Source organism: Amphiprion ocellaris, chromosome 15 (assembly GCF_022539595.1).
Source record: "Amphiprion ocellaris isolate individual 3 ecotype Okinawa chromosome 15, ASM2253959v1, whole genome shotgun sequence".
Taxonomy (NCBI): Eukaryota; Metazoa; Chordata; class Actinopteri; family Pomacentridae; genus Amphiprion; species Amphiprion ocellaris.
In genome coordinates, this window is record NC_072780.1 from 28,216,329 (window position 1) to 28,237,674 (window position 21,346).

At 37.6% G+C, this 21,346-nt stretch overlaps 1 protein-coding gene and 1 long non-coding RNA gene across 6 annotated transcripts in view; one reads left to right on the forward strand and one right to left on the reverse strand.

The window, feature by feature from the left end:
- The first annotated feature begins 3,215 nt into the window (after positions 1-3,215).
- The window catches only part of LOC111584574 (uncharacterized), a 20,449-nt gene continuing 2,318 nt past the window's right edge, over positions 3,216-21,346 (forward strand). The window contains exons 1-7 of one of the 4 annotated variants that reach the window (XR_008604032.1): positions 3,216-3,311; positions 4,922-5,029; positions 5,692-5,721; positions 5,849-6,159; positions 6,863-8,797; positions 9,427-9,585; positions 10,524-10,828. This is a non-coding gene — a long non-coding RNA (uncharacterized LOC111584574). The remainder of the gene's footprint in view (positions 3,312-4,921; positions 5,030-5,691; positions 5,722-5,848; positions 6,160-6,862; positions 8,798-9,426; positions 9,586-10,523; positions 10,829-21,346) is intronic. The other 3 variants (XR_008604033.1, XR_008604034.1, XR_008604035.1) reach the window with 3 other exon arrangements.
- The window catches only part of LOC111584594 ((3R)-3-hydroxyacyl-CoA dehydrogenase-like), an 18,740-nt gene continuing 4,332 nt past the window's right edge, over positions 6,939-21,346 (reverse strand). For both annotated transcript variants that reach the window (XM_023293758.3, XM_023293759.3), the window contains exon 2: positions 6,939-7,147. In XM_023293758.3, the coding sequence (XP_023149526.2) occupies positions 6,939-7,147 (209 nt within the window). The remainder of the gene's footprint in view (positions 7,148-21,346) is intronic.

The window sequence follows — 21,346 nt, forward strand, 5'->3', positions numbered from 1 at the left end:
TGTCTTTCTCCAGAGAGAATGACCTCAACTATTTGTTTGTTTTGATTGTGTTGAAGGCATTTCAACATTAAAAAAAAAACTATGGTGCTGAAAAGAGAAAAAAGTATTATTTTATAATGTCTGTAAGTAATTTTTTTTTTTAAGTTTTTGTTTCTGTAATATATAATCTTTTTAAAAAGAGCTGCTTGACTTTTGTTTTTCTTCCAAATCGTGCTCATCAGTGTGGCCACAAGGCATCAGTGTTTCCCATTTGATCAGGAAATTTAAACGCAGAGATAACAAGTGCTGTAGTCAGTTTTGTTGGTTTATATTTAAGTTTTTGTGCTTTACTTTAAGACAGACAATACATACCTTTTTAGTTTGTGTGGTATTTGTCTGTTTAATCATTTGATTATTAATGTAAATGTAAAACACATGGTTTGCTTTGTGAATCAGCAAGTTTAATTACGGAGTTCTGTGATGATCGGCGTACGTTTGTCTGTTAGTCCGTCTGTCTGTTAGCAACATTACTCAAAAACAGAATAACGGATTTGGATGAAATTTTCAGGGAAGGTCGGAAATGACACAAGGACCAACTGATTAGATTTTGGCAGTGATGCAGCTTATAGTCTGGATCCATGGATTTGTTAAAGATTTCTGTATCATTGCAAGATAGCGGCATGGCGTCACTGTAACTATGACAACAAGTGAACACTACATCAGCTGCCTGCTGACGATCACATGATTGTGATCCTACTACAAATCCACCGCTGCGGACTTATTGAGACATTCATCAGAAATTTTACAACGACTGAGCAGCATTGGTGAAGTACTGAACTCTCTAAGTGCTTTTCTTGTTAAATAATGCAGCTTATACTAAGCTTGGCTGTCAGTTTAAATCTTACCAGGTATTTCAGATATTTTTGATCATTTCTGTGGATTGTTTAGCAGTTCCTCCTCTTGATGTTGTTGTTGTGGCAGTAAGAATTGAACTGAAGGCTGTTGTCACCTTCAGTTCATCTTAATCTCCCCAGACCTTTGATAAAAGACGGTGCAAAAAGTGGTGTTTTCTCAGATGATAATGATTCTTGTCCTTTGGTTTTCTCAGGCACTAAATTTCAACTGCAGTCAGTAAAGAACATACCAATTCATCATCCTTTGCTGCAGAGCAACTGAATCTCTCCCTCACTGCTGTTATTGGCTCAGGAGGAACATAAAGTTCTGCTACATAATCTTTCAAATTATGGGTTCGATTTCCAAAACCCGACTGGCATGTTTAGCACCGTGAGAACCAGCGTCTGCTAACCGATAACTCACCGTGAAACATTTCGGTGGCTTCTGACTTTTACAACTGATTTCTTTTTTCTTTTTAAAAAAAACATGGGCAGCACATAAAATAAACTGGGATCTATAAACTGAGAGGAGAACGACTCTGTGGCTGAATGAGTTGAGCACCTGCCTGTAACACCTGAAAATGCAGATATCATTGGTTCAAATCCCATTTAGCTGTTTAATTAAACAGTGTTTTGGTGCCAACATCCAAATAAACTGCATAGTGGCTCTCAGAGAACATGTGAAGAAGCTCTGGTGGTCACCCTCTGAAAAATATCTGGAGTGGTTGGTTGAAATCCTAGCGGTCTGTCAAGGCTTGGTGGACACTTGAGAGGTAAATAATATTTTTAATCTAGAATTTTATAGATTTGTTTCAATATCTGGGACACAAACACTAGATTTAGCTGTTTATTTTGTACAAAATGTGGCTTTACACTGTACAGTACATGTTCACAGCCAGATTTACAAAATGATATATATATATATATATAGATTTATAAAATGATGTAAATAAACTGAACCACACTGACGATGTGGATTTATAAAGTCTGCCAGAGAGAAAAGCCTCGAAAGTTTCTGGTTTTAGTGACAGAAACACTCCAAAGTTTGAGTATAAAGAACTGCTTGTGGCTGTGTCAAAATAAAAGCATAATATTTAATGGAAATATTCCCAAATACTAACCCTAACCCTTAAACTGGACATGTGGTAACTAAACAATAATCTCAGTTAGAAAAACATTTTCCTTCTAATATCCAGTGAACCATTCAGACTAAACCTGAACTAACAGGCCTTTGATACTTGATGCTTGATGAGTAAAACACTGACTTGCTGCAGCAAAAACCGTGAACTGGTTGAAGCTGATGATGCACCACCTTCTTTTTGTGCTCCAAAGTGAATCATTTATTGTTGTTTATCAGAAATAACTGCATCATTGTGGTTTGGAGGGAAAAAATGAACCACATTTTCAACTTCACCTAAATCACACAGAAAACAAAGTCTGTCCTTCTCTGGAGCAGCATTAAACCTCCCAGTCTCTAAAGCTACTGGGAAAGTTCCTGAGTGTAACTGTGCACACAGGAATCTCTGTCTCCTGCTTAAATCATACTTCACATATGGTTCCAGACTACATCAATTCTTTATAAGACACTAAGATATCAACAGACCATTTCTCTCTAAACCTGAGGAACATATTCCTCCTCATCTCCTCAATATCACAGAGCAACCTGTCATGAAAAATAAATGATGAGTTGTTCAAATTAAATAAAGATTTCAACCCATTCGAGAAATAAATGCCATGTTTCTAAACGTGACGTCTTATTGGTTCAAGCATCATCACGTGTTCATGTTACTGAAGGGATGTCACACTATGAGGTGAGACAACTAGAAGATGTACACTACTATCAGCTCCAGTTTGGTTTTATTTTGCTGTTAACATCATTCAGAAACAGGTTGAAGCCTCTGATCAGTGACGGAGCAGACAGCCGCCTACCTTCAGGTTGACCTGGATGACTCTGTCAAAGTGTTCCTCCTCCATGCTGAGCAGGAAGTCGTCCTGAGTGATGCCTGCTGCGTTCACGCACACCGAGGGAGGCTGGAAGTAATGACCACTGAAAAAAATGATTTTTTGGCTTTGTAATTATTACTTCAATTATCTATAAAAATTCTACTAAAAAATATCAATTCAGTGTTTTTACTTTAAAATAGAAGTTTTTCACGTAGTGCATTACTTGGTAATTGTTTGTAATCATGTGTATTCATTTTTGTATGTAAATTGAATCCTTCAATCCAAGTAATATTCACTTTACTAGCTCATTGCCTTTATTAGTTGATATTTTCGAGTAAAATGTAATTGAGTAACATCAGTGAATCTGGCAACCTTCTCTGCTTTCGGAGCATGACGTCAGAGCCCCGCCCCACATTTGAACGGTTTTTCCAGAACGTTCATCCACATCATTACCAGACTTTGCAGATGGAAGAAGGTGAATACGGGACAATGAAGGTAAGTTTCAAAACAAACTTTGTACGTTCCTGTTGGCTCACCTACCTAAAAAGTCAGTTTCTCGGCAGTGAGAGCAGCGGCAGCGGGGCAAGTAAAGAGTGTATTTTCCTGCTAGCTAGCTAACTAACCTTTCCGACACGCGGTATGTCCTTTTCTTCCAGAAATGTCCCATTACATTAGGCCATGTTTTATCAGAGCGAGGTGTTGTAAACATGTTGCTGGCTGGAACAAGTGAATGCCATTGTTATATGATACTCGGTGTACAGAAAAAAAATAAATTGCCCAGACATGATAGATACATAGACGCTGCAGGTGCTGGCGGTAAAGGAGCGTAGCAGCCATATTGGGTGTGTCTCTCCACTGCACCGTCAGTTAACAGTACAACTCAGTTGTTTTTTGGTGTAATTTTCAGTATTTATTTTGTTAGGTTTTTATACAAGCCCCATTGTCACACTGAAGGAACAATAAAATACACACGCTAACTTATTTTTATCGATTGTTAAGAAAAAAAGGCATTTTAATTTTTATTGTTTTGGTAGTAATTTAAAATACTGTATATTCTTTATTTCTTTAAAGATCAATTATCAACTCCATTCTATTTTGTGGTGAAAGTTAAACGTCCAGTTTTAAATATGAGTATAAGGAAAAGTTTAATAATTAATTGAGGATGTTTTTATAGAAAACATGGTATTTAAGACAACTTGTAGGCATATTTTTAAAACATTCTTTTCCTATTAAAATTTAACATTAAAAGGCAATACTTCAATCATGAACATAACTCAAGGAAACTATTGATCTGTTTAGTTTAATTCAGCTATAAAGTTTAAATAATTACTAACTGCCTAAGGTTGAAACTAACATAAACATAGGTCTGAATTGTTACCATTAAACTAGTATGCACCTAATAACTCCTGTAGGTTTTTGTTTCTTCAGCGAGAAAGAAAAAGTCTGAGTTAACAAGTAAAGGTTTTGGTTCAGTTTTAACTTCAACTGAATGTCAAGACAGTGAAAGTCTGGTCATTTATAGTTTGGGCATCACAAGCTAAAACTATTTATATGAATGAAATACAAATATAAACATATAAATTGAAATTAACAGTCAAATTCTTTTAGTAAAATGTAAAAATATACATTTATGTCATACCAAATATTTGTATTTCAACATGAAAGCATGTATTTTAATGTGTGAGAGCGCCCTGTTTCATAAATAAGTCAGCCGTTGTCAAACCGTGTGAATATCGGGTAAAAATTTGGGGAATAATTATGATTTTTGTAGTTGGGCTCCACTTTTACATGTATGCATGTTTGAGTCAGAAACCTAATGAGGCATATTTTCTGATTTCTGCTGTCTGTTCTATAAATTTGGAGATCTGTTTTTGCTTATTCTTGTTATAATTATTATGATCTACTTTCAATAACTTTAACTTTGTAAACTGTTGTGTAACAATAATGTCACATCACATACACCAGCAGTTACACCTGTCTAACCAGCAAGTTATGTTATGTACTTGTTAGGGAATGTAACTTTTTGTTGTTTGATGAATTTTCAACACAGCACTATGTAAAGTGAGACACTTCTTCTTGTTATTATATTTCTGTGTTCCTTTTAGACTTGAACAGGAAGTCACAACAGTCTTCAGGAGCGTGAGGAGAATCAGCCTTTGTATGCACAAATAGCAACGACTTTGGACTAAAAAACAAGACAACTGGCCCTACAGGTAATATAAAAAAAACATTTACACATAATTTGTAATATATGATATGTAAATTTAAAAAAAATGAAATATCAATGTGCATCCTTTAGTTATTACAAATTACGTGGAAGGCATTTTGATAACTGTTATCAATTAACACCATGTGATATTGACAATTGTGAGATGTTTAATGAACTATGAATCCTGAATATCAGACTGGGTATTATGGTATTTATTAGAAAGCTACATTGTACAATGGATGCATGCTGGATTAACTCTGTGTCAAGGTGCATGTCTGTCTGTGTGATGGGTTGTGAAAATATGTCTGCTGTCTCGTTCTGTGTCCCCTGTCTTCTGAGAGCATCATGTCATCACCTTAAATATGAATCTTGACAGTTCTAACTCTAACGTGGTTAGAGTTAGTGCACTGTAAATGGTCATGAAACTATATCTATTTGTGCATATGGCAAGGTTATATCTGTCTGAGTGTCAGACTCTGTGTGTTCTGACACATGAAGAGACGAATACAGGTTATTGATGTTCATGGGGAATATAAAATTTGTCCACAACTGAAGTGGTATGATGAAAACCTAAAGAATATATTTATTGATGGATGGGTCCAAACCCAAAAGATATTATGACTTAAAACTCATCCTTACAATTACCTTTTTTTTTTTAAATTGCAGAATATAGGAACTTCTGACTGCTGACACAAGGTAAGATCAGATTAGGTTTAACTTGTCACATCATTTCTTCATTTGTTGCTGTTTGATTTCATTTTGAGGTGTTTAAATTGTAATCTCTTCTAAGTTATTTTTAATTGTGGCTTATTTGATTTCACAGGACGTCAGCCAAAAAGCAGTGAAAGAGGACTGTAGCGATCAGCTGATGAAGATTGCCATCATCCATCCGAATGTGGCAGAGGAAAACCAAGATCCTGTGTATGTCTCGGTCATCATTGAGGGGACAGAAGTTCTGGAGGACTGCGGAAGTGTGACAAATGATTGCCTCTTGCTCATGGGTGTCATTTATGCTGTCAACTTAAGGTACCCATTGAAACTGGAATATACGTTTGAAGTTTTTCAGAAGCTGTTTCTTGAGCTTGACATCCTTAAAATGTCACCAAAGGTCCAGTCTCTCCGCAAGAAGCTTATGTGAGTGTTCCAGTGTTTGAGTTTTTGTCTAGCACAAACAGTTTGATAACATTTTGTGTCTGTGATTTCAAGTTTCATGAAAGTTTTTGTCCCATAAGTAGTTTGAAAAATTTGTTAGTAGGAGGTTGTATAGCCATGTGTTTGTGGTTATAATGTTCTATATATATATATATATATATATATATATATATATATATATATATATATATATATATATATATATATATATATATACACATATATATTCTAAATATATCTACTGTTTAAGATGTGAAAAGTGTCTTTCAAGAATCCCTTAAGCTGCAATTTTTTGGGGGGCGGAAATATTGAATTATTTAATACAATAGTAAAAATATTTTATTTATTCAATATTATGATTAATATTTAGTAATGCATTCATAATAAATATAAATTAATAAATACATAGATTATAACAAAGAAAAAATGAGTACAAGACACAAAGAAACAGCAGCAAAATTTACTTAAGTTTGGTAAGTACATGCAATGGTAATCTGAGTGAAAGTTACAATGTAAACGTGAGTATTGCCCATATAATTTACTTGCCTATTTTTCATTAAAGATAGCTGGTTGTACTAAGTAAACGTTACTTAGAAATAGCCCAAGTAAAGATTACAAGCATTTTCTGTGTGGAAAAAGTGTCCTAACTTTTTTTTGAGTAAATGTCACTCCAATTTTTTTTCAGTGAGTCTGGAGGGAGAGATGAGAGTTAAAGCAAACAGGAAACATGCAGCACTTAAAGCAGGACTCTCTCCTGTGTTTCACACCTGTATACTTGTTACCAGCTTCTTTATGCTCTCCTTCGAGGACACGTCCACCACAGCCGCCATGTGAACCTGACCTCTCAGGTCACCTGACAGGCTCCCCAGCGTCTCATTGGCCGACTCCTCACTGACGTCAGCGACCACCACGGAGGCGCCTTCAGAGGCAAAACGCTGGCAGACCGCCCGTCCAATCCCACTGCCTCCTCCTGGGTGGAAGAGAGGAGCATGAAGTCAGAGAGGACGGATGTCAAAGAAAATACAAGAGGTTGAGACATGAATTAATGAAGATTAATGTCCTCAGAGGACTAACCTGAGCTAAACATATTCTTATTCAGGCCTCCATGTGCAGTTTAAAATCCATTTACATTTAAATCACAACCTCAAACATGACAACATTTATCATTTTAACTGCATTAATCTGATCCAAATTTAACTTTCAACCAAAACTCAACTCAGTGTGCTTACATCTTGAAAGGCCAATAAAAGGACAAATGACACTGTTTTATTATTTATATTACAGCTGAAATGTTTCATCAAAAATAAAACAATGATTAATGATTAAGTGTTTCAACAATCTATTAATCGTTTTAATGACTCACTGGACAAAACTTCACTGGTTGATTCACTTTTTCACTTCAGAGTCGATTTAACTAGATCACAGTCTGAGGACAGAAGTTTAAGGTTCAATAAGGGTTTGTAAAGACGAGCGCTGTTCACAGAAAAGAAAGGGGAAACAAAAAATGGATTCTAACATAAAATTTGTCTGTTTCCCAGAAAATGTTGTGGATTTTGACAAAGTGTGTTTTTTACACCTGCCACTTCTTTATATTCTTTTTGTCAACATGTCCACCACAGCTGCTTTTCATGTGAATTTATGAGGCAATAATGACCTCAGAGTGAAGACAGAGTTCACCCAGGAGCTTTGGATACATTTGATAAAAAGAAAATCAATAAATGAGGACAGACTGACAAACTGGACAGGAGACAAACTTTAACTAGAGATGTTTTCATCACCTCTCTGGTTCAGGCTTCCATTTAAAATGTTTTAATACTAAAAGAAAATATTCACCTAAGCACACCTCTTTGTGTCAGCCTTGCATTGCCACTGAGCTTTTAACATTAATCCCTGTACTGAATCATTCTGTGCATTTGAACTGTATCTGTTGTTATTCTGCATCCTGAACCTCCAGCCCATTTAATAATTAACCAGTCATAAAACAGTCAAAGATAAGGATTGATCGGTGTGGATTTTGATAATTATTTACTAATTTTTGTGATTCATCAAGCAAAAATGTTGAATATTCACTGTCTGAGGCTTCTCCTACACGATGATTTGCTGTAATTTACATGACTGGAAAGCACTGTTCCCTCTAAGCTGCGCGCGTGCGCAATTGCGCACTGCTGACACGGTCTCCGCGCACAGAAAATCTGCGCTGCACACACAAAAAAAATCCAACCTAAATTGTAAATAAAATAAACACGTAACAATTCATTCTGTGCTATTTTTCAGTGTGAGTCAGTGAGTGACCGGTGACTGGCTGCTGCAGCCAATGATGCGATTCACATACGTATTTACCATAGACTGTATATAATGGTATTTACGCAGCTAATCAACGTCAGGCGTCCTTATGTGCAGCCACCGTTGTTCTCATAGATATGAATGAGTAGATAGGACACGCCCCTTTGAGCTGCGTGCTATGGCGAGGCTAAGCTAGTGGAGGCAAAGTTTCAGTGCATTCCGTTGATGTAGACGGCGTGAAAACGTAAACAAGAAGTATGTCGGCTCACTGTGCTACATACAATTACACACTACATCGTACGATTGAGACAAGGAAACTTGGAATGACTTTTCATAGGTAAGAATAGTTTTCGGCTCTTTTTTCATTATGAAATCTTGTTGAGAGCTTCCAGTCTATGAAAGCTAACTAGTTAGCCACTAGCAAAACGTTAAGGCGAGCTAGCAGCTTGACAACCAAATACCAGACGATTAATAGTAGCTGTAGTATAGTTGTACAAGCAGTAGTAGTAATACTAAAAGTACAAGCAGCAGTAGTAGTATAAACAGCTGTTAGAGTCGTAGAAGTAGTATCAGCATTTGTAATAGTATTACAAGTTGTAGTAGCAGTGCCAGTATCAGTAGCAGTAGTGAGTACTACCACTACTACTAGTAGTAGTCGCATTGCTATTACTACCACCAATACTACCAATAGTAGTTATAAAGCCTATTTCATGTATATCCAGATTACCATCTATGTTCTTTCCTCCAAACCCATTTTATGATTGGGATTACAGGCAGTTCTTTAGGACTGCTCTCAAATAATTGAAATGTTACTAAACAAGGTTATACTTATCAAATTAAATAGCTCTGGTCTCCAGTATATTGGCGAATTCGGTTCTTTGTACTTAATTTATTAGCATGATTTCTTTTTAATATGTTGTGTACAGACTTAATTACTTCTCTGTCTACTTTTCTTACTCCATGTAGGTTTCCCAGAGACTATGGGTTGAGGAGGAATTGGAAGTTTGTCGGCTTAGACCTGGTGTCATTCCATCAGTGTTAAACTTCCCGGCTCATCTTGGAAGAGTACGTGCCAGAAAGACCACGACCAAGCAGCCTTGAGATCTTAGGCAGCGTCTCCCTGAGGTGGGTGTCAACAGTGTTCACAGTCAGGTCTGTGGTAATCCCGTCAAAAAACAAAACAGAAAAAAATCTAGATTATAAATCAACATGTAACCAAAGCACTCTGTGTATAACGCCATAGTATAGGATGTAGTTCAGAAAATGTCAAAGTATAGTATGCTTTACTCAAGAATAACATAGTATGGCCTGTAGTTCATAGTACAGCATGTCGGCAAGAAAAAAAAACAAAACATAGATTATTATGTGGTTCAAAAGCGCAAAATGATAGGATGTTGCCTAAAATTGTCATGTATGATATGTGGTTCAAAAAATGTCATAGTGCAGTGTATTGTCAAAAAAGTATGTAATTCAAGAAAACATCAGAGTATAATATGTCATCTAAAAAATGCCATAGAATAATAATTTCATTGCACAAGTAAAAGTATAGTAACTTTTAAAACTGTTCGAATTCTTATATGTTGCTAAAAAAAAAACAAAAAAAACAAAAAAAACATCACAGTAATATGTCAATTAAAAAAGCCTATAGTATAGCGTGTCGCCCAACAAACATCATAGTATAGCATGTCGCTCTAAAAGCGTCACAGTATAGCCTTTAGTCCACAGCTGTCTGAAGTAGGTGAGGAGCAACACAAAAACAGTCCAAACGCTGGTTTCCAGAGGGTTAGACGAGAATTTATTTGAAAGAGTAAGTTTACAACAACACAACACATGAGGGGGTTAAAAACAAATGGGTGTTAGTAAAATAAAAATAAATCAACAGAACGAAAAGTGAACTTCACGTTGACATTGATGGGCATTCCAACCAGGAACAAAGTAAAAGATAATCAATCGGAAAAAAAACTCTTCCTGTTCACCTCTTAAAACCCAAAAACACACCGCAGTAGCACCGTAAACTAAAACTACCAATGGGTTCCCTGTTTTCCTTTCTGAACAATTCAAAGGTCCCTCTCTATCTCCCCACACATCCACCAACCACTGGAACACATCTCCAAAGTTCTGCCGGGCCAGCTCAGCTTCCCCTCAGAAGAAGTGCTGCCACCTGCCAGATGAAGGAGCCTTTTGAGAGGCAGCTGGCATCGTGATTGGACTGTACTTTGGTCTGTTCCAATCCAGCTTCAGTTCCAGAGACGGCAGGCGGGACGAGTCAACGGAGGCCGGGTGGACGAAGGCATGCAGCTGAGTACAATCCAGAAAACAACAGAGGAGGAGTGCAGCGACCCAGAGCCAGAACAACCAGAGTAGCATGGTATGTCTCTTAGAAAACATCATAGTATAGCCTTTGGTATGAAAAAACGCCATAATATACATCGTATATTGTACAAATAACAAGTCAAAGGAAAGAGATATACATTGTAGAATTGTAGTAATTGTGGGCTGACTGATTTACTGATTATCAGTATTTTATTTTTTACTGATTTATGGTAATAAATACATTTAAAAATGGCGCTACTTTGGCTCTGAACCTTTATCTACCTGTGGTCGCTCTGTCTTCTGGAGTGATTTGATTGGTTATACACCACGTATAAAACTCCTTTAACTTAACATCTGTAAACAAAACAAAACCGTATCAACAAAGTTTTCTGTTAGAGTTTGTGTTCTTCTAAGTTTAACTCCAAGATTTTAAATACTTTCATTTACTGCAAATGAATATCTACTCCAAATGTCTCACTAATAATCATTATCAGCCTTAAAAACCCACAAAACACCCCTCTATACTCGACCACACTTAGTACAGTCCGGTTCCCCCTTCTATAAATCTGCTTGGAATCTTCCACTTCCTGTTTGTCAAAGTGGCCTTCTACCTGGACAGGTTTTGTTGGAGCTCATGCAACAAACATTTTGGGTAACTGCACTTTAATATGGATGGATGACACTGAATTAGAGTCTGTTTTAATGAGACTGAGTTAAGATGTGTAGCTCTGTCATTAAATAGGAAATTATTTCTCAGAATTCACAGAGAAAAGTCTGAAATGTTTGCTAGGTTAGCGTCCCACATGTTCTTTGGCTCAGCTAAAGCTAACTCTCTCCAACTTCTGGATCTCTTGAGTTGCTTGTTGTTAAAATATCTTGCTAGAGGTGCTGAAGCTCAGAAAGTCTGAGATGTTTGTTCAAAATAAGCTCATTCTCAAGTCTTATCTGAACTGTCCTCTTTTGTTTGAACTTTCCCTAAACTTAGGAGTTAATGACAGAGCAGCACATCCAGACTCAGTCTCATTTATGTAGAGATTAAACTTCAGTGTCATTCATTGATGTTAAAGTGCAGTTTTTCAAATGTTTGTTGCACATGCTCCCGACCAAACCAGTCCAGGTGGAAGACGATGTGAAGAGAAAGCTCCAGAGGATGAATATCACACATTTACGTTGGAAATAAATGTCCTTTAATTAGACATTGTCATGCAAAAGTTGGATTTCCCTTTAATGATGTTCAAATCTTTGTTGATGTTGGTTTCTGAATGTTTTCTGACACTCGGCCCCAAAGATTAAAACCTTTTACGGCTCACAAGCTGCAACAATTCACACATTATCAACTATCTTTCTGACTAAACTAAGATAAAAAGTGAAAAACTGCCTGATTCCTGCATCATGAATGTAAATCTTTTTGGTTTTTATGACAGTAAACTGAATATATTTGGGTTTGACATTTTATAAACCAAAACAAGAAATGAATTACTGGAGAAAACAATCAACAGATTAATGGACAAAGAAAATGTGTTTTCCAACATATATGGCTGAATTACTCCAACATTACAAGATACATACAATTTTAATTCAATTTTATTTATATAACGCCAATTACAGGTCAAATTGTCTCAAGACACTTTATTTTTATATTTTTTTGTCATACTTAAAATATGACAAAGTAAGAAATTTAAAGCTCTTGACTAACCCAATTTATTATTTGGTTTTTAAGAGACTAATCGACAATTAAAATAACTTTCTCCACTAAAACTAATAAACATGAGGTCAAATAGAAGGAAGAGTTTTAAATACTGCAGTCCCACGATGACAAGAATAAAGTTTGTCAACAAAAAGTAAATCTGCTGGTGGATTCCATTAAAGTCCTAATAAATGATAATAAAGTGTGATACTAAAGGTTTGTGGTGCTAAAAATGTCAAAGTAAAGATATGAAGTTGAACATCTGGATGGAGGTTGATAAAAGTTGACCTCCCTTCATTTCTCTGGAGCGACTCCATGGATTTTATGGATGGTGGTTAAAGACCTGCTCTTCTAGTCGTCTTCCTTCTAGTCGCTGTAAAAAGTCAGTCCATCCTGGCCGACTTCAACACCTCTTCATGACAACTTGTTCTGCCTCCGACCTGGTGGAAACTCCAGAAACTCGGGAAAACCTGTGGAGACTCGAAGAACTCGTGGAGACTCGAAGAACTCGTCGGGCGGGGGAAGGTGTGGTGGGTGGTGGGGGGAGGTGGGGGAGTAGAGGGGGGAGGCCGCCACCCACCTCCCCGCCTACTCTCCGCCCTGACTCCACCCAGACTCCGCCTTGGCTCCGCCCATGTGGTCACTTCAGGAACTACGATGCCAAAGGGACGACGAATTTATTTCTTTTCATCTGATCTGTAGCTCAGTGAGTTAAGGATTTGCCTATGGAGCTGCAGGTCGCTGGTTCAAGACCAGACACTTCTTAAATTTTCTCAAAATCCTGACAAAGACAAAGAAAGAAAAAGGCCAGTGGTGGGTCTTGAACCTGCGACCTTCCGCTTGGTAGTCCTCTTCTTATCCCCCTGAGCTATTCGCTCAGATACTAATTCTTCTTTTTTTTGCGCATTTATCATCTATTTTTTGTCGTTTTCGAGTTTTTTTTTAACTCGAGTCTCGACTCGACCGTTTTTCTCAGGAGGTTGGACTTCAGCCTTTGTGCTGGAGGGTTGAACCCTCAGTTCCAAGACTTTCCAAAGCCTCCACACCTCCCGAGTCCTCAGGACCTGAGCTTTCACACAGTCTGAGGGCTGAAATTTTCTAAGTCCCACAGTAGTTCTCTGTTAGTTTGAACCTTCAGACAGTCCAAGGACTGAAATCCTCTAAGTTCCTGAGTAGTTCTCTGTTAGTTTGAACCTTCAGACAGTCCAAGGACTGAAATCTTAAAAGTTCCTGAGTAGTTCTCTGTTAGTTTGAACCTTCAGACAGTCTGAGGACTGAAGTTTTAAAAGTTTCTCAGTACTTCTCTGTTAGTTTGAACTTTCTGGTTAACAGAAGCCTTAAAACTTGTGACCATGAGTCTTGATTTCACATTTAGACCATCCATCTGAGTTCTTCTCAGACCTTCACCTGTGGGTTTTTTAGAAATCCTCAACAAACTTTGATTCTCTTCACTGAACAGTAAAGTTTGTGGAGATCAGAAGGTAACATTAGTTTGATCAATGCCTTCAACTACTAGTAGACTTTATCTGGAAAGCAGTTTTCTGAAATGAGTTCTTAGTAAATCTGTCCACAATCAAACCAAGAACATAGAAAGAGGAAATGTTTGAAGAAACAACTTGATGTTTTCATTTCAGACTAGAAAACGCTTTAAGACCTTTATCTGTTTTTGCTCTTTTGATCGTTTTATTGTCTCTTCTGTTTAATTTGATCTTCTAAAGTTTAACTGGTGTCTTTTCAAATGTTTTGTCTTTAGTTTGATTCTTCTTAAATGTTTAGTTTTGCTCTTTTCTCACCTTTTATTCTTTTCTAATGTCTGATTTGATTTCGAAATGTTTTGTCTTTTTAATGTTTAATTGTTGTTTTTTCAAATGTTTTATCGGCTTGTTTGAAAAATTTCCTTTTCTTTCCCAATGTTTAATTTTTTGATTAAATCTTTAAGGTTTTTCTTTTTAAATGTTTTACCACCTTTTAATGTTTAATTTTCTTTTTAAATGCTTCATTGTATTTTCTGTTTAATTCCTATTTAAAGTTTTATTGTCTTTAAGATTTAATTTTCTAATTAAACATTTAATTTTTTAATTAAATGTTTTGACTTTTAAAGGTTTAATAATCTAATTAAATGTTTTGTATTTTTCTAAATGTGTAATATTCTTGTTTAATTGTATTTTTTAAATGTTTAATTATCTAAAATATTTCATCTTTAATGTTTAATATTTTTGTTTAAAAATTTTGTTTAATTTCATAATTACATGCTTTGTATCTTCTGTTTAATTATCTAATTAAATATTTTGTCTAATATAATTTAATTGTATTTAATGTTTAATTTTCTTTTTAAAAGTTTTATTATATTAAATGTTTTTTTCCTTTGATTTAATTGCTTTTTTAATGTAGTTTATTTCTTTAATCTTTTTTTCTGTCAAGATTTTAACCCCAACCTTAAAAATGAAACAAACCCTTAAATCACAATGAAAATACTTCTGTTGTCACAATCATGAGTTAGTCAATTATTCAGTTTATCAATTCAACTTTATTTGTTTAGCACCTTTCACACAGATGACAAAACTAAACAAGCAAAGAGAAAAAACTATGCTAAAACTATGATTAAAACTCAAAAACAATTAAAAAAAAGATTTAACATGGTAATAAAATATGTTGTGTCCAGGGGATGGAGGGAGTTTATTGAAGTCTTCTTGGGCTCACATGGGAAATCATTTAAAATATAAACTTGATATTCAGTCTAAGGAAACTGGAAACTGCAGAGCGACAGAAGAACCAACAATATCTCCTGTTTTCTCCTTTAATGAGTCGACTCTTCTTGTGCTTTCAGACCAAAGAACTACAGACTCTTCACAACCTGCTCAAACTCTTGGTACAGGACCTCACCACACGGGTCAAGAAGGTTTCCTGTCTCATTTCTACTCTGAAGCTCACCTTCTCCTGCTCAAACTGCTGACAAATGTTTCTGCTGCTCTAAAGTCTGGTCTCCAGAACTTCCTAAAAACTCTCAAAGTCTCTTCTGCTGCAGGTTGCTTTGTAGAACTGTTCCAGAAAACCTCACTAAACCACATGGAGGGGCCTCAAGATAGTCGTCCAAATGAAACCATACAAAAACCAAACTAGCACAACCCAAACGCTAAAGTCTCCTGCAGCCTACCAGAGAACCTCTGAGAACAGAGAATCAGGACAGGAACTCTTACCTTCTGGACAACCAACGTTGGTTCTCAAACAAGAATACAGAATGTGTCTGACCAAAAACCTCTGAAGACTCACTACAGCCAAGATAAAGACACAACTCAGCTGCACCAAATCCACTAATCACTGCACACATTAGCACCATGTGCTAACTGTGGCTAAAGAACCACATTTACCAAGACAACTATCCAGTACAAAGCCCTAAAACACACCAAGAAACACATTAAAGACGATTTTACTGCTGGAAGCTGCAAGCCAACGCCTAAAGAACAAACTAAAGCAATGGAGCCAAACCCGGTTCAGTGGTGAAGAGAAGCAGAGGAAATGTTTGTCTGCAGCTAAATAAAGCAGGAAGACACTGAGCTGCTCAGGTGTTCCTGATAACACCAAGCAGCCACCTGGACAGCCAATAGGAACACAGCTTACTGGAAGTCCAGAGGGCTGGGTTAGTGAAGGAAATTTAGTTTAAAGTTGAAGCAGAAAGTTAACAAAGAAAGTTGAAAACCACCTTCTGATACCTGAAATCTCTGAGTTTTCACACAAAGAACACCTGAACATGTCAAACTGGTTCCATAGTAGAACCATCATTGTAAAAACGTCATAGTATGGTGTGTTGCTCAAAAAACATTAGGACCCGGCTGTCAGGGGACAAACATGTAAGAAACATGAGAACAGAGAGAACCCAACCAGTAGGTCACAGTTTATCATCCCCCAGTCATCTCCTGAAGTCCATATGGTGAGAGACATCAGTATCTGGTTGTTAATTTACCAGAGGATGCTTATAATCATGCTGATGTGGTCTGTACTCTACAGTATTTTAGTGACTCAATAAATGCCTAAGTTGTTTTTTTTAAAATGCTTTTTAGTTTTTAATAAACATTTAACAGCCTATATGTAATCAATAAATGGCCTTTGCCTATCTTAAGAAAAATTCACTCAGAACTCTGATATGTTAACAGTACTAAATAAATCAATAAATACATGCATACACACAAAAATAAGTTAATACATTAACTGTGTTAAGATAAGATTTAGATTTTTTAAAAAGTTGTTTATGTTTTTGCAGAATCCAGTATTGCTCACTGGTTGGTCATTACATTTTATTAGTTTGATTTCACTGTTTAAAATGATGCCACCTCTTTTCAGACAGAACCTGTGATAATAAAACAATACAAAATTTTTAGTTCCGTGTTAATAAAGCACTTAAAGCTTTAAGTATGGCTAAATGCTTTTTTCAAAATTAAATATATCACTCCTTAGGTGGTAGTGGCCCCAAGTTCAGTAAAGTTGGAAAGATATTCACAGATTCGGACTTCCAGCATCAATAACTCATTAGATATAGGTTGTCAAAACATAAACGGTGCCTCTTTCCCATTGTTGCAAGGCAGACAATGTGCTACAAGCCCAGTTTTATCAAAAGTAGCTGTCTTTCAAGCTACAGGAATAACATTGGTGTCTATGGAGTGAACAGGGTCCGTCTGCAATTTGCAAAACCAGCTGCAACAGTAAAGAGAGACAAATATTCAATAACTTCACTCTTATACATTGTAGTGTCACTAAAATCACTGCAGCCTTCAACTGGCTCCTGTTGACAAAGTGTTTTAACAGAAATGTAAATGCTGTAATTTGATTCTTTTAATGAACCATGTAACTTGAATGGATGTGATGCTGGTGTGACCACAGTGCACACGTCTGATGTTGCTCACAGTGGTCCAAGGGACGCTCAGGGAGTTTGTGTGTTTGCTCAGACTCATGAAAAATTACAGGGAACATTGCCCTAAAGTCTTAGATACTAAAAAAAACAGATGAACACCCAAGATTAAGTTATTTGCTTTACAGTGGTCAGAACAAGGGCAACCACAACCAAGGAGATTTTTAGTAGCTTCAAACACATCTCTGTAGATGCCGTTTCCCTCTTAGAACACTTTATTTATTCTGCATGAAGGCAGTTTTGACATTTCAGAGATTAAATTTCCATTCCTACAAAAACATATATGACTTTACAACTCCCATTAAAGTTCTGCATTTTGCAGTTATGTCCCATGGGCATGTTTAAATCATACACTCAAAATATGCCTTGTGGTTTACAGATCCTCGTCTTTAATCTTGTTTTCATTTACTTCCCCTGGAAGTCATAAACAACTATTTTACTCTACACAGCAGGTTTTTTTATCTTGGTCCCTTCATTCATTCTGCTATGGACGACCCTGATGGCTTCACCGGGGAACTGCAGTCTGCACTCGGTGCGTTTGTCTCTCTTAAATGTTATGTTGGAGGCTGGAGAGTTTTACATATGTGCTCCCATGCATTATATGTCATCGTAAAGTCTCGGCTTTATTTTCCAGATGTTCAGTCCTGGAGGCTGTGCGTGAGAGATGCAGTGTGGCTCAGGAACCAGGGTGGGGGTGGCGCCAGTGACAGAGGAGCTGGTGTTCAGAGGAGCCATGCTGCCCATGCTGGTGCCCCCTGCGCTGGACCCACAGCTGCCATCTGCGTGGGCTCCGCTGTTCTTTGGTGTTGGTATGGCAACAAGATTTTCAGACTGAAAACAAGTCAGATTTACATTTTAGATAAATTCTTGGTATAAATTCATGGCAAACACTGTGACTGATGATGAATGTAAAAACAATTAAACTGCTCGCTTTATTTACTTTAGTTCTTTATGGCAAAATACAGTATACAACAGAAGTAAGTACAATCCTGTGCAAAACTGCATCATCTCTCAATGTCTGTGTAACTTCTAACATGACAAGCAGAGCATTTACTCTTCTTAACAATAAAAACAGATCCTTTGGATAGTATGTATGGACAGTTCAGGCCCCAGATTAAAAAACTCTGTGCAACAAAAGTAAATACACCTGTATTAGTAACAAAAATCTGTGACTCTTTGAAACAAATTTGAGAATGTCCTGTGATTTTCAGTTAGCCTAATAGCATGAATATGGTTATAAAATGATCAATTTGGACCTACGGGGTGTGTCTATCTGCTTGTCTGCATCATGGTTCTAAATGGAAAACTATTGCAAGAAGAATTTCTAAAGCTGATTGTGAAACTTCACAAAGATGAAACAGCATACAGGAAGGTTGGTGAACAACAAGAAAATGTCTCAAATGAAGTTTCAGGATTAGTTAGGAGGTATGGAATAAACCATAGTACCACTACTCAGAACCGTGGTTGGTGATGCACAGATAGATCAGTGCTTCAGACTAGGCACAGGGATTATCACTCCCAAACTGGACACTGAGCAACAGCTCAGACTGCGTCGAAGGACAATTCATAATGTAGAATAACAACAAAAAAACTCATCCTTGCTTGCTTTTTGACATCTAAAGTTCAGGATTAAACTGTGTTGCCTGATGAATATTGGGAGCATGGAAATTTCTGTTCAGATCGACACCCAAGATATATTCTGTACAGTTCAGATGGGATCCTTACAAGTATTTGCATGAACATGATCTAGGACTACCCACACGTGAAATGCACAGGTCCTGGCAGTGGAGTACACAGGTGGCATTGTGATGAGATGGAGCTTCATGAGTGAAAAATGCTGTTGGGCAGATGACATTTATAGATGGCAAGACATGAATGTCTGTGGATGTACTAAAGTACTACGCTGACAAGATGACTTCCAGCCTTCAGAGGCTTGGCAGAGGAGGAATATTCCAGCATGGTAATGATCCAAAAGCACACTGCCTGTTGCAGCGCAGAGCAGCTCTTTAGACATTTTGAATCTCTCCCATGCCGATGAGAGATTGAGAGTTATTAAAGATAAAGTTTGGCATACAAAGTGATTGGGAAAAAAGCACAACATCTGAATTGCAGTAAAAGTACTGTGACTTTATGCACTATTCGAGGCAATCCAGCTTTGAATCATCTGACAGAAAAAAGTGATAGTGTGCTACTTCTGTTGTGTGCCGTACATGATTAGTAAGCGCTACATTAAGATTGCTTGAATGGTTTTTAACCACAGTTCATGTTTACTTTACTGTGTTTCAGCTCATTTCCACCATGTTATAGAACAACGGCGCCTCGGCAAGGACAGCACGAGTGTTATCCTTGTGGTGGCAGGTGAGTTAGCTTACATTTCCTCAGGTACAAACCACATTGTAAGCCAAAACAAGTTATGTAAGATGCAAAAACCTGATAATGTTCTATGGCTGATGCACTGGTTTCTCAATTTTAGTACATTCGCATGGGCATTGCATCATCTTTCCTTTTTCCCACATGGATGGATAGAGTTAGTATATTAATCATACTGACTTTGTTTCTATTTTTTGTTATAGGGATGCAGTTCTTGTGATACGGAGTTCAGGTGGCTCAGGTGCAGGAAATGACACAGACGGACTTGTGAATGCAACACTTGATTTATTTACAAAGGTTTTTAGGACTACAAGCGGAAACTAGGACTTCAACAGGAAACGGAACAAAAGGCTTCTGGATCTTACAGCGGCACCTAGGGAGCCGGGAGGTACTGTAGCAAGACTAAATAATCACTAACTCGCGGTAGGGAACACCAAGGCGAGAAAGGCCAATCTCAGGAATACAAAACAAGACACGAGGCTATCTTTACGAGAATAGCGAGAGGTAACTACAAAAGAAGTTTTCTCAAAATACGGTGCTCTTAACGAGAGCTATAACTATGACTGGTCTACAAACTCACGAATTATACTAGGAATGCTCAGAAGTGGTTCACAGCGGTGGCAGCCAGGTTTGGAGCAGCGGGCTTTGGCCTGATGCTGGATGGCGTGAAGCAGCGACAGGTGAGTGGGGAAGGACGCCAGGAGGAGGGAGTCGGCACAGGTGAGTGTTTCCTTTTTCTGAGGTGATAACCAGGGTCCAGTGTTGACGGCGGAAACAGGTGGGTCCGGAGCTGGAACAAAGGAGGACAACGGAGGTTAACAGGTTTGTAGTGCAACAAACAGAATGGCTGGTAAATCAAGCTGTGAACCATTACGAGCTGTATCATGATCCGGCACTGAGAGATGGGAGGCGTCTGGTTATATTGCAGAATGGATGAAGCTTGATTGGTTGCATCCACCTGTTCCTGAGCTGGCTGATTGTGGCAGATGGAGAACACCTGTCGCTCCTCCTGCCCTGCTGGACTGCCCTAAAAGGAAAGAAGATGAGAGGGAGGGGAGATCACTACCTAGGCCTGGCAGCAGCCAGCCTGACATCTTGTACACAACTCTGTTTGGTGCCTTCACTGCCTTCATATTCATGAGAACTGGTGAGCTGTGGAGTGAACTGCACATTTCCTTGCAGACATACTAACCTCCAGTTCACGGCTCATTAAATCTGTAATCTGTGTCTCTGAAGGTCATGTGGGTCCAGTTTTGTGCCATTCCTTCTGTAACAGCCAGGGTTGCCTGACGTCACCTCTGCCCTGCAACACCCTCAACGCCCACCTCTGCTCTTCTCGTATCTGATGGGAATCCTGCTATTTCTGGTGCTGCTATTCCCTCTGACAGATCCTTTCTTCTATGGTGCCATTCCCGTTTGCAGCCTGGCTCCCCCTCCACGTCTGTATGTTAATTAAATGAAATTACATACTGTCCAGCTCTTAAAACCATGTCTCTTTACTCTGGTTTTCATTTTGTATTAGGTTAGTATTTTTACGACAAGTGTGCCCCATATACGTACTGTATATATGTGTGTGTGGTGAGCATGAGAGGAGAACGATTCTAGCAGTTCAG